The sequence below is a fragment of the Salvelinus fontinalis genome, chromosome 7 (assembly GCF_029448725.1).
Source record: "Salvelinus fontinalis isolate EN_2023a chromosome 7, ASM2944872v1, whole genome shotgun sequence".
NCBI lineage: Eukaryota > Metazoa > Chordata > Actinopteri > Salmoniformes > Salmonidae > Salvelinus > Salvelinus fontinalis.
In genome coordinates this window covers 21,561,123-21,576,186 of record NC_074671.1, presented here as the reverse complement: position 1 = coordinate 21,576,186, position 15,064 = coordinate 21,561,123, and the positions used below count along the sequence as shown (strand labels likewise).

General features: G+C 40.5%; 1 protein-coding gene across 5 annotated transcripts in view; it reads right to left on the bottom strand.

Annotated features, from left to right (window-relative positions):
• The window catches only part of LOC129859201 (lethal(3)malignant brain tumor-like protein 4), a 131,871-nt gene that overhangs the window by 102,175 nt on the left and 14,632 nt on the right, over nt 1-15,064 (bottom strand). For 2 of the 5 annotated variants that reach the window (XM_055928663.1, XM_055928668.1), the window contains exons 3-8: nt 14,740-14,825; nt 14,559-14,613; nt 14,190-14,278; nt 11,164-11,268; nt 10,516-10,651; nt 4,414-4,505 (exon numbers count right to left, since the gene is read on the bottom strand). In XM_055928663.1, coding sequence (XP_055784638.1) covers nt 4,414-4,505; nt 10,516-10,651; nt 11,164-11,268; nt 14,190-14,278; nt 14,559-14,613; nt 14,740-14,808 — 546 coding nt within the window. In that variant the 5' untranslated portion in view covers nt 14,809-14,825. The remainder of the gene's footprint in view (nt 1-4,413; nt 4,506-10,515; nt 10,652-11,163; nt 11,269-14,189; nt 14,279-14,558; nt 14,614-14,739; nt 14,826-15,064) is intronic. The other 3 variants (XM_055928664.1, XM_055928665.1, XM_055928666.1) reach the window with 3 other exon arrangements.

Here is a 15,064-nt window from a genome sequence, read left to right as displayed (position 1 = left end):
TCGGGATTTTGGCAATGATTGCATTTTTATGGCTCGGTGTCCAGTACCAAGGAAGTTAGAGGTAGTTTCACAAGCCAATGCTAGCTAGCGTTAGTGTAATGACTGGAAGTCTATGGTTATCTGCTAGCATGCTAGCATATACCCATAGAATTCCAGTCATTGTGTTAATGCAAGTCAGCAATTGTGCTAGCGCTAGTTAGTAACTTCCTTCAAACTGCACGCAGAGACTTAAAAATGGTAACCACGAGTTCATCTGACTCTGGGGAAGTAAATAAAGTGCCAAAATCCCAAAGTATTCCTTTAACTGGGATTTTAATGGTCGGAAATACCCTGATATGTCCCGCTACAGTATGTCCTGCTACGCCACCAGGTCTATGAACATAAAAGAGATATGGCCACAGACGTATTGGCAATAATACATTCATGCCCTTTGCTAAAAACTTACCAGAATCAAATAAATAATTGTCCATTTATCACCACAAACGTAACATTTAACAAACTAGCAGTGCTCAAGGACACTTGACAGAGTATACGTGGATGCTTTGGTAATTTGAACTTGCAACCTCTTGTTTGAGTGCATCAATGTTTCTGCAGTGCCACCAGGTTCATAGATATTGCTTGGAACATGTATTAACACACTATAAGGTTATGATTGGGTTACAGTGTTGTTCTCTGGGGTACAAAAAAGTCTAAGGTACACTTCACAGGCACACATATGAACTCAATTGGTATAGTTCGGTACCTTGTAGGTATAATGTGACATTTTTCTACCCAATATTTCTAATATAAAAGGTACGATCATCACTGCGCTTTGATAAGTGGGGGCAATGTACTGGTGGGGCTCATTAGCATATTTTGTGGCGTGGTCAAATACATACCAATACCAGTCAAAAGTTTGGACACACCTACTCATTCAAGGGTTTTTCTTTATTTTAACTATTTTCTACCTTGTAGAATAATAGTGAAGACATCAAAGCTGTGAAATAACACATATGGAATCATGCAGTAACCAAAAAAGTGTTTACAGTAGCCAGCCTTTGCCTTGATGACAGCTTTGCACATTCTCTCAACAAGCTTCATGATGAATGCTTTTCCAACAGTCTTGAAGGAGTTCCCACATTAGCTAAGCACTTGTTGGCTGCTTTTCCTTCACTCTGGAGTTTAACTCATCCGAAACCATCTCAATTGGGTTGAGGTCGGATGATTGTGGAGACCAGGTCATCTGATGCAGCACTCCATCACTCTCCTTCTTGGTCAAATACCTCCATGCTGTGTAAGAGCTGTGTTGGGTCATTGTCCTGTTGAAAAACAAATGATAGTCCCACTAAGCACGAACCAGATGGGATGGTGTATCGCTGCATAATGCTGTGGTAGCCATGCTGGTTAACTGTGCCTTGAATTCTAAATAAATCATCAACAGTGTCACCAGCAAAGTACCCCCACATCATCACACCTCCTCCTCCATGCTTCACGGTGTGAACCACACATGCGGAGATCATCCGTTCACCTACTCTGCGTCTCACAAAGACACGGTGGTTGGAACCAAAAATTTCAAATTTGGACTCATCAGACCAAAGGACATCATTTCACCGGTCTAATGTCCATTGCTCGTGTTCCTTGGCCAAAGTAAGTCTCTTCTTCTTTTGTGTCCTTTAGTAGTGGTTTCTTTGGAGCAATTCGACCATGAAGGCCTGACACACACAGTCTCCTCTGAACAGTTGATGTTGAGATGTGTCTGTTACGTGACCGCTGTGAAGCATTTATTTGGGCTGCAATTTCTGAGGCTGGTAACTCTAATGAACTTATCCTCTGCAGCAGAGGTTAACCTGGGTCTTCCTTTCCTGCGAAGGTTCTCATGAGAGCCAGTTTTTGCAACTGCACTTGAAGAAACTTTCAAAGTTTTTGAATTGACTGTCCTTTTTATCTTTAAGTTACAATGGACTGTCGTTTCTCTTTGAGCTCTTCTTGCCATAATATGGACTTGGTCTTTTACCAAATAGGGCTGTCTTCAGTATACCCCCCCCCCCCTACCATGTCCCAACGCATTAAGGAAAGAAATTCCACAAATGTAACTTTTAACAAGGCATACCTGTTAGTTGAAATGCATTCCAGCTGACTACCTCATGAAGCTGGTTGAGAGAATGCCAAGAGTGTGCAAAACTGTCATCAAGGCAAAGGCTGGCTACTTTCGAAAAATCTCAAATATAAAATATATTTTGATTTGTTTAACACTTTTTTGGTTACTACATGATTCCATGTGTGTTATTTCATATTTTTGATGTCTTCATTTTATTCTACAATGTAGAAAATAGTAAAAATAAAGAAAAACCCTTGATTGAGTAGGTGTTGTGACAGGCAGGTACGTGTGTCAACCGGCAGTTTAAGTATTTGATGGTTATGCCGATGCAAATTGAGCACCTTCTTTGACATTGTCTGTTCTGCAACCTTTGTAAGAGCATTTGTCTCTTATGAACAGCACTGTAAATAGGTTATTGTGCATTTTCCAGCAACTTAATGGAAACTAGTTGAACTGCAAACCATTTGTCAGTAAGTTTATGTAAAATTCACAATAACTTACTTGCAAAATGTTGTCAGTAACATACAGGCGACCTACTGTACCTTTACTGACTCTTCTGTTGACAACATGCAACATTAATTGCTGATTGGCAGCATAGTGTCGCAGTGGCAGCCTATCAGAATATTGCAGGCGTGGTTTTTTGGAGGTGTGTCTTTCTGCTAATACTTTCTGGTCTCCCACGAGAGGGAATGTCATCCCAGTTAATGTGTTCTGTTGTATTCTGTTCATAAACACTAAGCTTGTACGATGTCAGTTCTGCAGTCAATGCAAATTATACAAAAGAGCCATACAATGTTCTGGTGACATAGCAAAAAAATTCAGGTTGCTAGCATCCCCTTATGTGAAAAATCACATGATTCACATGTGAAATGATGTGGAATTGTGTTTCTGGAACAATTCATGTGAAATTTCACATGTGAAATCATGTGCTTTTTGAAACACTTCACATGAGAATATGTTTTTACGTGTAATGTCATGTTATCACATGTTAAAATGTGTATACCCATGTCACATTTATTTTAACATGTGCTCACGTTGTCACGTTTCATTTCATCTTATCACGTTGCTTTACATAAGATCACATCATCACATGAAATTCATGTGTTTTTTCCTTAAGGGTGAGGATGTCCTCAAAACATTTATTTTACCAGTCGTCAGGATGTCACGCGATGGTCCCAGGTGTCCCAAACCCTCATAAGTAAAGTAATGGTATAGGAGTTTTAAAGTAAGTGGTACGCTGTTCAGATAAAATATGACCCCACCTGGGACTTGAACTCAGAATCTATGGATTTGAGGTGCACTGATCTTTCTGCTGCACCACAGTGTCTAAAATTCCCCTACACATTCACTAACTATTATACATCTCTGCACTTAGTACCAGTTAATCTGACTATTGTCTCTCTCATCATCGATGTACTTATTTCAGCAACATAAGGGTTTTCTGTATAGTTGTCTAATGTTGGTGGGGCCTATTATTCTGTTTCAATGTTACTTCTGAATCTCTATGATAAATATAACAGTTTTTCTTGAGTGTATTTTTAAGGAAGCTGAGATTTATTTTGAAATCTAAAGTGTCGGGAATACAGGTGAAATCAGTCATTTACAAGAGGTTGTGTGTTTAAATCCCACTTTGAATAATAATTACTGTATAAATAAAACATACACAATGTAGTCATGTATGTCAAAGTGTGTCAAATATGTAATTTGAAAACACTGTAAAAAGTAATGTGTTTATCATAATGACACATTTTTCCAAAAACACATTTTCACATGTGAAGTTAAATGTGAAATGTCACACTTGAAGAGAAATGTGAAATGTCACACTTGAAGTGAAATGTCACATGTAAAGTGTTCCAAAAACACATTTTCACATGATTCCAGATGTGAGATTTCATTTCCATAAGGGAAAAGCTTGCGCGCACAAACGTTGAGTTTTAACATGAGATATGACCATATAATTTATAATTTCCCTTCATCAATTTCCTTTCATTAAAATCAAGCAGTATCTCACATGCCTTCAACCCTCAGGGTAATACTACTTTGTACATACGTATGTATATATGACAATATAGTGGAAATATTGTGGCATGATTTGAAAATTATCTACTACTACGACAAGTCAATAAAAATTTCAGCTTTTGTAACTGTAAAAAACTACAGAAAGTAAAGTGGTGCATCTCTGCCGCAGTGTGGAGGGAGCTTTACAACAACCACTGGGACATATTGTTTTGTTCTGCTGTGTGAATGAAGGTCAGCATTTGGCCCCAGCTGTCTTTACAGGAGAAAGTAGATCAGCTAAGCCTCCATTGACTCCCGCACCCCAACCAAGCACTTACACCATTTTGGGATTTAAACAGATTCTTTGGTGCAGCTTCAGCATTGCAAGCCTCTTGGTATTTCTGCCAGTTAAACTCGCTTTCATTGTAGCCTGAAAATAAATGGTGCAGAGAGAGAGAGGGTGAGAGAAAGAAGGGGAGAAAAAAAACGGAGAGAGAGAGAAGGGTTGAGAAAGAGAAGAAGAAGAAGAAAGAAAGAAGGAAAGAAGAAAAAAAAAGGGGGAAAAAATGGGGATTAGGGTGGTGACAAATATTGTTGTGCCAGGCGCCCAGCCGCTGGTAAATCGACACTCCAGGAAATATCATTATTTATTTGAATTTATTGTATATTAATTTTGATATATTTTTAAAAATACTGAACAAAAATATAAACGCAACATGCAATAATTTCTAATATTTTACTGAGTTTCAGTTCATTTAAGGAAATCAGAAAATTGAAATAAATTAATGAATTAGGCCCTAATCTATGGATTTCACATGACTGGGCAGGGCCACAACCATGGGAGGGCCTGACCCACTGGGGAGCCAGGCCCAGCCAATCAGAATGAGTTTTTCCCCACAAAGGACTTTATTACAAACATAAATATTCCTCAGTTTTGTCCCGGTGGCTGGTATCAGACGACCCCAAGTGAAGAAGTTGGATGTGGAGGTCCTGGGCTGGAGTGGTTACATGTGGTCTGCAGTTGAGGCCGGTTGGACGTAGTGCCAAATTCTCTAAAATGACGTTGGAGGCGGCTTATGGTAGAGAAATTAACATTCAATTATCTGGCAACAGCTCTGGCAGACATTCCTGGAGTCAGCATGCCAATTGCACGTTCCCTCAACTTGAGACATCTGTAGCATTGTGTTGTGTGGCAAAACTGCACGTTAGAGTGACCTTTTATTGTCCCCAGCACAAGGTGCACCTGTGTAATGATCATGCTATTTAATCAGCCTCTTGATATGCCACACCTGTCTGGTGGATTGATTATCTTGGTAAAGGAGAAATATTCACAAACAGGGATGTAAACTAATTTGTGCCCAAAATATGAGAGAAATAAGGTTTTTGTGCATATGGAATATTTTGGGGATTTTTTATTTCAGCTCATGAAACATGGGATCAACACTTTGTGTTTATATTTTTGTTCAGTATATATTTCTGCCGATACATGCTTTTAAAGGGATAGTGCGAGATTTGGCAATTAAGATATTTTTCTTCTTACTCAGAGTCAGATGAACTCATGGATACCATTTTTATTTCTCTGTGTGCAGTTTGAAGGAAGTTGCTACCTAGTGTTAGCCCATTTACTGGAAGTGTATGGGAACAGCTAGCATGCTAACTGTTCCCATAGACTTTCAGTCATCTCGCTTACACTAGTTAGCAATGGTCGCGAAACTACCTTCAACTTCCTTCAAACTGCATGCAGAGACGTACAAGTTTATCTGCCTCTCGGTAAGTAGTATAAGGGCTTAATTGACAAAATCTTGCACTATCCCTTTAAGAATAGTGAGACAAGTAACAATGTATATTTGTTGCATATTTGTTGCGAGCAGTGGCACCAATAAAAGCCATGAGCACACAGCCACCGCTTGCTCCTCATCCTCTTCCTACAGTGCAGTGGCACACATCAGTTATATTTCAGATGGATTCAACATATCGTAAAACTTCAATTAACCTGTTGGGGATGGGGGCGCTGTTTAGACTATTTATGCTAATTTGGTAATTTTTGAAACGGCTTCCCACAAAATCCTTGATCGTACAATATGCATATTATTATTATTATTGGATAGAAAACAGTCTATAGTTTCTATAGGAGTTGAAATTTTGTCTCTAAGTGGAACAGAGCCCATTCTACAGCAATTTCCCTGACATGGATTCAGATTTCAGAAATGTTGGCCACTGTTCTGAAGTCAGTTAAAACGGCACTGATATTGCTATGACTATAGGGACACTTCTTACGTCTTCCCCTGGATGCCTTTACGTGATGACGATTCCAATGGGGTCGATTGCGCGTTCACAGGCCCCACAAATGAAAAAACCGTGAAGCTAGTCATTCTTTTGGAGCTGCGTCATGCGCCTAGAGGACACCGGCCCGCTCCTGTTCCAAGCATTAGTGAAGGGGGTAATATTACTCGGGTCATGTTTCTACTCGTTATGGGAGTTAAAAACATCATAAGGTAGTTAATTTAAAGCGTTTTATAGCAATTTATATCCGTTTAGTGCGATTTTGGGACATATATTTTTGCAACGATGTGAATAGTTGGGCACGCTTTTCAGTTCATCCCGAACGCAGTAGGCATTTCCACATGGCAAGAGGACAGCTTTCCACCAAAAGACGATTGCTCTCAAGAAAGGATCCTTTGCCCAAGATACTGATGGAAGAACAGCTCAAGGTAGGACATTTTTATTATGATAAATCGTGTTTCTGTCGAAACATTTTAGTGGCTTAGGACGCCATGTTTTATGACGTAGCTTCGCTAGGCGCAAACTGTATTGAAAAGTAAGGATAAATTAAAAAATGTTATTCCGCAATTGTATTAAGAATTAAATTGTCTATCAATCCCTGTCCACCCTATATTTTTTAGTCACGTTTATGAGTATTTATGTATAAGAGTAGATCACTGTCTAAGTGGCGCAAGGACTTTTTCTTTACCAGCTTGTCTACATTTCACATTGTCTAACCATGATTTTGGTGGCTAAATATAAACATTTGCGATCAAACTCTATATGGAATGTGTAATATGATGTTACAGGAGTGTCATCGGAAGAATTCTGAGAAGGTTAGTGAAAAAATTAATATATTTTGGCGATGTTTACGTTATCGCTCTCTTTGGCTAGAATCAATGCTCTGGTAACGTTTGCATATGTGGTATGCTAATATAACGATTTATTGTGTTTTCGCTGTAAGACACTTAGAAAATCTGAAATATTGTCTGTATTCACAGGATCTGTGTCTTTCGATTCGTGTATGCTGTGTATTTTTACGAAATGTTTGATGATTAGTAAGTAGGTAAACACGTTGCTCTAAGTAGTTTTTCTATTCCATTTGTGACGGTGGGTGCAATTGTAACTTATGCCATCTACCTGAAATATGCACTTTTTTCTAACAAAACCTATCCCATACCATAAATATGTTATCAGACTGTCATCTAATGAGTTTTTTTGTTGGTTAGGGGCTATAAATATCTTAGTTTAGCCGAATTGGTGATGGCTACTGGTGTTGGTGGACAAATAAAAGATGGTGGATTATGCTAATGTGTTTTTAGGTAATAGATGTACATCTTTACATATTGTGTCTTCCCTGTAAAACATTTTAAAAATCGGACATGTTGACTGGATTCACAAGATCTGTGTCTTTCATTAGCTGTATTGGACTTTAATTTGTGAAAGTTAAATATTTTAAAAAAATATTTTTTTTGAATTTCGCGGCACTGGTTTTTCAGTGGGGGGGGGGGGGGGGGTGCCGCTAGCGCCACGCTGATCCTAGACAGGTTAATAGCCCAGGCATTTATTTGCTTAAATCACTAGACACAACAGGCGCTTATTGGAGACAGGCTTCTATATAAGCCAGGCTTCTATTTCCTTAACTTCTTATGTCTGCAGGGGCAGTATTGAGTAGCTTGGATGAAAAGGTGCCCAGAGTAAACTGCCTGCTCCTCAGTCCCAGTTGCTAATATATGCATATTATTATTAGTATTGGATAGAAAACACTCTGAAGTTTCTAAAACTGTTTGAATGATGTCTGTGAGTATAACAAACCTCATATGGCAGGCAAAAACCTGAGAAACAAATCCAACCAGGAAGTGGAAAATCTGAGGTTTGTAGGTTTTCAACTCATCGCCTATCGAATACACAGTGGGATATGGGTCAGTTTGCACTTCCTATGGCTTCCACTAGATGTCAACAGTCCTTAGAACCTTGTCTGATGCTTCTACTGTGAAGTGGGGCCGAAGGAGAGGGGAATGAGTAAGGTCTGCCATGAGCTGACCATGCTCTGACCATGCGTACTCATGTGTGAGCGAGCTCGGTTCTATCGCATTTCTGAAGACAAAGGAATTCTCCGGTTGGAACATTATTGAAGATTTATATTAAAAACATCCTGAATATTGATTCAATACATGTTTCTACTGACTGTTACGGAACTTTTTGACATTGTCTGCTTTTAGTGAACGCGGTTCGTGACTTTGGACTTGTTTACCAAACGCGCTAACAAAAGTAGCTATTTGGACATAAATGATGGACATTACCGAACAAAAACGAACATTTCTTGTGGGAGTCCCGGGAGTGCATTCCGATGAAGTTCAGCAAAGGTAAGTGAAGATTTATAATGCTATTTATGACTTTTGTTGACTCCACAATTTTGCGGGTAACTGTATGGCTTGCTTTTGTGGCTGAATGCTGTTCTCAGATTATTGAATATTGTGCTTTTGCCGTAAAGCTTTTTTGAAATTTGACAGTGGTTGTATTAAGAACAAGTTTATCTTTAATTCTATGTAAAACATCTATCTTTCATCAAAGTTTATGATGATTATTTCTGTTATTTGATGTGGCTCTCTGCAATTTCTCCGGATATTCTGGAGGCATTTCTGAACATTGCACCAATGTAAACTGAGGTTTTTGGATATAAATATTAACTTTATCGAACAAAACATATATGTATTGTGTAACATGAAGTCCTATGAGTGTCATCTAATGAAGATCATCAGAAGGTTAGTGATTCATTTTATCTCTATTTCTGCTTTTTGTGACTCCTGTCTTTGGCTGGGAAAATGGCTGTGTTTTTCTGTGATTTGGTGGTGACCTAACATAATCGTTTGTGGTGCTTTCGCTGTAAAGCCTTTTTGAAATCGGACACTGTGGTGGTATTAACAAGAAGTGTATCTTTAAAATGGTGTGAAATACTTGTATGCTTGAGATATTTAATTATGAGATTTCTGTTGTTTGAATTTGGCGCCCTGCACTTTCACTGGCTGTTGTCATATCGATCCCGCTAACGGGATTGCAGCCCTAAGAAGTTTTAATGCACACAGCTTTAGCTCATTTGGATAGTTCATTGTTTAATTCCAGCATTTTCATATGGTCTTAATTTCCTGCACTAATGTGTTATCATTTACACACTGTGTCACGTTTCTTTTGCCTTTGTATGCCTCCATAAATAACAAATTACCAAAAATTCCTTGACAGAATAATTATTCTCATCTTTGACTGTGCATTATCAGCAGTTCTTATCTGACGATTTTTGGGGGGTCTTTACTCCCGAAGTCGTTGACTGTTTTTGTGCTTGCCAGTTATCTTGAGGCTGTTAGCAACCAATGGCTAGCAGTTTCTTACTGGCGATAAAAACAGATGATTGCCATAATTTTTTCAGAGTCATTACTGGATTATGTAATGTAACAAATCAAACTTTAAACCTTGTAAACAATTCATGGTAACTCATGGTAACCTCCTAAACAATTCCTTTAGACTGGGTGTTAATTTGCTGAAATGTGTGCCATTGCCTGAACTATTAAAAGGGACAGGCGGCTATTTGAAACTCAGTGTTTAACTTTTACCGTAATTACATTTGCATGCATTTTGGAGTAGAATGTCCCATTAAGAAGTAACCAGAAGTGACCTTCTCACAGTCATTCTAATAAATACAAATCTCACGGGGGGGCATGCCCCAGGACCCCCAAGCCCTGACTCCCCCCAGTACCACAGCTGCTGAAATAAAACCTAGGAAAAACACTGTGCCAGGTACATTAAATGATGTGCTTTGTAATGCAACAGACTACCGTGTATTATCAATAAATGCTGATGGTGTGGAAGTAAGATGAGGCCCTTGAAAGAACAATTATCCACGCATAGTTTATAGGCCATTCTCCTGTTCTGAAGTATATTTCATTACTATTAAACAAGCACAATCTCTTACAGAGAGCAGGACTAAGCTCAGACAAAGCAAGCTGTAATGAGCTGGCCTGGGTCAACTATAGTTGCTTGATTTGAACTATGTTGACAAGGACCATGTGAAAAGAATATATCAGAGAAGACACAGTTTGGTTTGGGTCAGCACGATAGTCACGAGTCACAGTGAAATGGGTAAAGACAAAAGGGTAACAGTGTGCTGATCTGCTGTAGCTCACCTTTTGGTGGGTGGAGCTGGTGTCCTGTCGACTCGCACCATCCGGCTGGCCTGATATCCGGAGAGTCTGCGTTTACCCAGAAGTCATAGCATTCTGAGTAGCTGTCGATGTGGAGCCGTAATCGGTAACCAATCACCTTGGAAAACAAACCACAGTATTATGTATGGATGTACATGCGGTCACTATCCCAAACATCAATCTATGGCATGATGTAATTCTGCTTTGTATTTCCATGACCAATAGAGCAGGCTACTTGCAGGGTCTTGCCCTTAACAGCAATCCTTTTTCCCACTGCAAATTTTATGAGACTATTACGCAAAATGATGTCTGCTAATGGAAATACAACAACAAACAGCTAATGTGAATCTTGTACATTTGTAAAGTGGTCGATGTCATACATACATGCCAGGTGCTAAAGTCTTGTACATTTAAACACAAAAGGGATGGCATCAAAAACAGATCGACAACACAAAACTACCAAGGGCTTTGTTAGTGACAGTTAAGGGCGATAATTTTCTCCACCCAATACAGTGGCGCCTGGACTGCAATCACAGATCCAATTACAGTGTGACCTGCCCAGTGTGCTGGGAGAGCCCTTGGTTGAGGCTGGTCTGGAGCTGGGCCAGCTCGCTGACTGCTGCAGCTCACCTCTGCCACAGACAGGATGCAGAACATAGAGGGGTGCAGAGGGTCGATCCCCTCCAGCCTCATCCCCGCCTTGAAACCATTTCTGCTAAGGGGGAACGACTGGGCCTGGGATGGAGGGAGGGAGAGAGGGATGAAGACAAAGTGAGAGAGAGTGTGGGAGAGGAGAAAAGAGAGCGTAACAGAGAGCGAATGTGAGGGAGACAGCAAAGGACATAGAGAGGGAAGGAAAGAGCAGAGAGAGCGAAAAAGGAGACCACAAAAATAAATTACAGAAAAGCAGGAGAATAAACCAAACATTGATGAATAAAATATCCTCTCCAGAAAAGCCATACATATAAGTCATTGCGGTTGGACCGCCACGCTCAAGTGTCTCAACAGCACGGTTGCCATAGAAACGAGTGTTTGTGCCTCCGACGGAACAGATGTCCCGTCAAATCCCTTCATAGAAAATTTCTTCCACCACACCTCGTGTTTGTAGCGGAGGAATTAGTTCAGCATGATTCATTGTCAGGGAGAGAGTGAGGGGGGGGGGGGGGGGGGGGGGACTGATAAACAGTGGAGCATTGCACCAGGCAGCAACTCTCCTGTAAGGAACACAGACCAAACGCAGTGCTGGTCCAAAGGCTGGATAAGTCCTACAATGTCATAGGAAACACTGCCCTACAAGTCTTGCATAGCCAGATCACATATCCTTGCATTGCCTCTGTATCCTTGCTCTCTAGGAGAAGCTAGAAGCCTGGCAGGTGAAGCTACTCCCCTTTAGACTATACAGGCTCTGGGGCAGTGGCACACCTTGATACTTTAACTATTTTAGTGCCAATTCTCAAATCCTTGCTTAATCTTCACTGCGGACTAATAGGTGTGCTGTGACAGAAGTCCCACTGTCCTCAAAGGCAGTTATTAGAAACAATAGACACCCTGGTATCCACCATACACACACACACTGGGATTTTCTTCTATTTTACAGGCCCCCGTCAGCCCACTAGAAATAAGTGCTGCAGAAAAGCGTCAGGAAAGGCGAGGCTGGGTGTCGGATTTTTCTGCAGTTTTAGCACATTCTCCTCCCTCTCTCATCTGAAATCTGCCTGCGTGGCCTACAACTCCAGCTACTGAGATAGGGAAAGCCTTTAATGAAGGACAATGACTTGCAATTTGATTTGTTTTGCTCAAAAGAAAACAGATACATTGACATTAATCACGTGGAGAAGATTGCATTGCAGTTCAAAGTAAACCATGTACTGTCCTGCAGTTTAAGGTCCCCAACATCCTTCTTTTTAAATCAACACACTATGTTTTTAACATCATGCAGCTGGCTTATGGCCTTAAAATGCAAATCATAGCTTTATTGCCTGTATAGTTTAGTAAATGACATCTCGGACTGAAAACAGAGGGACTACTTGAACTTGCTATGATGTGGACTGGAGGCAGGCTATAGTAGTAGATACAGTGCATTCGGAAAGTATTCAGACCCCTTCCCTTTTTCCACATTTTGTTATGTAGCAGCCTTATTGTAAAATGGATTAAATAAAAATACAAATCTTCATCAATCTACACACAATGCCACGTAACGACAAAGCAAAAACAGGTTTTTAGAAATGTTTGCACATTTATTACAAATAAAAAACAGAAATACCTTATTTATATAAGTATTCAGACCCTTTGCTATGAGACTTGAAATTGAGCTCAGGTGCATTCTGTTTCCATTGATCATCCTTGAGATGATCAACTTGATAAGAGTCCACCTGTGGTGAATTCAATTCAATGGACATGATTTGGAAAGGCACTCTTATAAGATCCCACAGCTGACCGTGCATGTCAGAGAAAAAACCAAGCCGTGAGGTCGAAGGAATTATCCGTAGAGCTCAGAGACAAGATTGTGTCAGTACCAAACACATTCTGCAGCATTGAAGGTCCCCAAGAACACAGTGGCCTCCATCATTCTTAAATGGAAGAAGTTTGGAACCACCAAGACTCTTCTAAGAGCTGGCCGCCCGGCCAAACTGAGCAATCGGGGGAGAAAAGCCTTGGTATGGGAGGTGGCCAAGAACCTGATGGTCACTAACGGAGCTCCAGGGTTCCGCTGTGGAGATGGGAGAACCTTCCAAAAGGACAACCATCTCTGCAGCACTCCACCAATCAGGCCTTTATGGTAGAGTGGCCAGATGGAAACCACTCCTCAGTAAAAAGCACATGACAGCCCGCTTGGAGTTTGCCAAAAGGCACTTAAACGTCTCTTAGATCATGAGAAACAAGATTCTCTGGTCTGATGAAACCAAGATTGAACTTCTTAGCCTGAATGCCAAGTGTCACATATGGAGGAAACCTGGCACCATCCCTACGGTGAGGCATGGTGGTGGCAGCATCATGCTGTGGGGATGTTTTTCAGCGGCAGGGACTGGGAGATTAGTTGGGATCGAGGGAAAGATGAACAGAGGAAAGTACAGAGAGATCATTGATGAAAAACTGCTCCAGAGCGCTCCGGACCTCAGACTGGGGCGAAGGTTCACCTTCCAACAGGACAACGACCCGAAGCACACAGCCAAGACAATGCAGGAGTGGCTTCGGGGCAAATATCTGAATGTCTTTGAGTGACCAAGCCAGAGCCCGGACTTGAACCCGATCGAACATCTCTGGAAACACCTGAAAAAAGCAGTGCAGCGACACTAACCATCCGACCCGACAGAGCTTGAGAGGATCTGCAGAGAAGAATGGGAGAAAATGCAAGTGTGCCATGCTTGTAGCTTGATACCCAAGAAAACTTGAGGCTGTTATCGTTGCCAAAGGTGCTTCAACAAAGTACAGAGTAAAGGGTCTGAATTGTTATGTAAAATGTGATATTTCATTTTTTTAAATAGATTTTTGCTTCGTCATTATGAGATATTGTGTGTAGTTTTATGGGGGAAAAAACAACAATTGAATAAGTTTTTGAATAAGGCTGTAACATAACAAAATGTGGAAAAAGTCAAGGGGTCTGAATACTTTCCAAATGCACTATATACCTACTGGTTGATGAAGGTGATGCTTACCTCAGTGAAGAGTCTTAGGGGAGCGGCTATGACCTTCTCCTCTCCCAGGTACTGATCCCACGACCATGCCTTCTTCTTACCCCTCACTGCTGCACACCACATTGATCTGAATTACACCTTTCCTTATAACACCATGGGTCAGATTCCCGGACCCAGATTAAGTCTAGTCCTAGTCTAAAAAGCATTCTCAATGGAGAATTCCTGTGTGTAAATTCATGTATGCATTCTAAATAGCATTTGACAGCGATAAATAATTTGATATGAATTTGAAAAAATGGTCTGTGCATTCATATCAATAAGCACTAATACTGTAGCACTCAGTAATGCTCTAATTGTTTTGTTAGTAGTGTTTACATTTCAAGAGTTTACCTTGTGTGCTTGTCACTTTGTTCTTCATTTTTACAGTGTCCTCATTTGGTCGCTCCTGAAATGACACAGTTGTTAGTTTGCTGGCAGAAACTTGGGCAACACTTAACTTTTCAGCCAACAGGTGTAATGTTGTCAGGATATGATAATGAGCTCAGGTGCGGTCAGGTCCAGGCCTACTCACTCTTAGACAATATTCCTCCGCCACGCCCTTGCTGAAACTCCTTTTCTTCCTATCCTCTGCCTGCATCATTTGAGACAGGATCGATTCTACAACAACATGATATACAAACGCAGGCCATTTGAATGCAAAAACAAATCAATTACTATTTAAATTCCACGTTGTGCGTCGCTTTAAGTTGAGACCTCTCAATTTACTCCTATTTGTAAGAACATCTCTTGCATTCTATTTTCCCTCTGAACAGACTCAATGAAAGCCACCACCATTCATTTTATAAAAACATAAAAGGCCTCTGAAGTTTACCCATATAATGCAAAGCAAATTACAT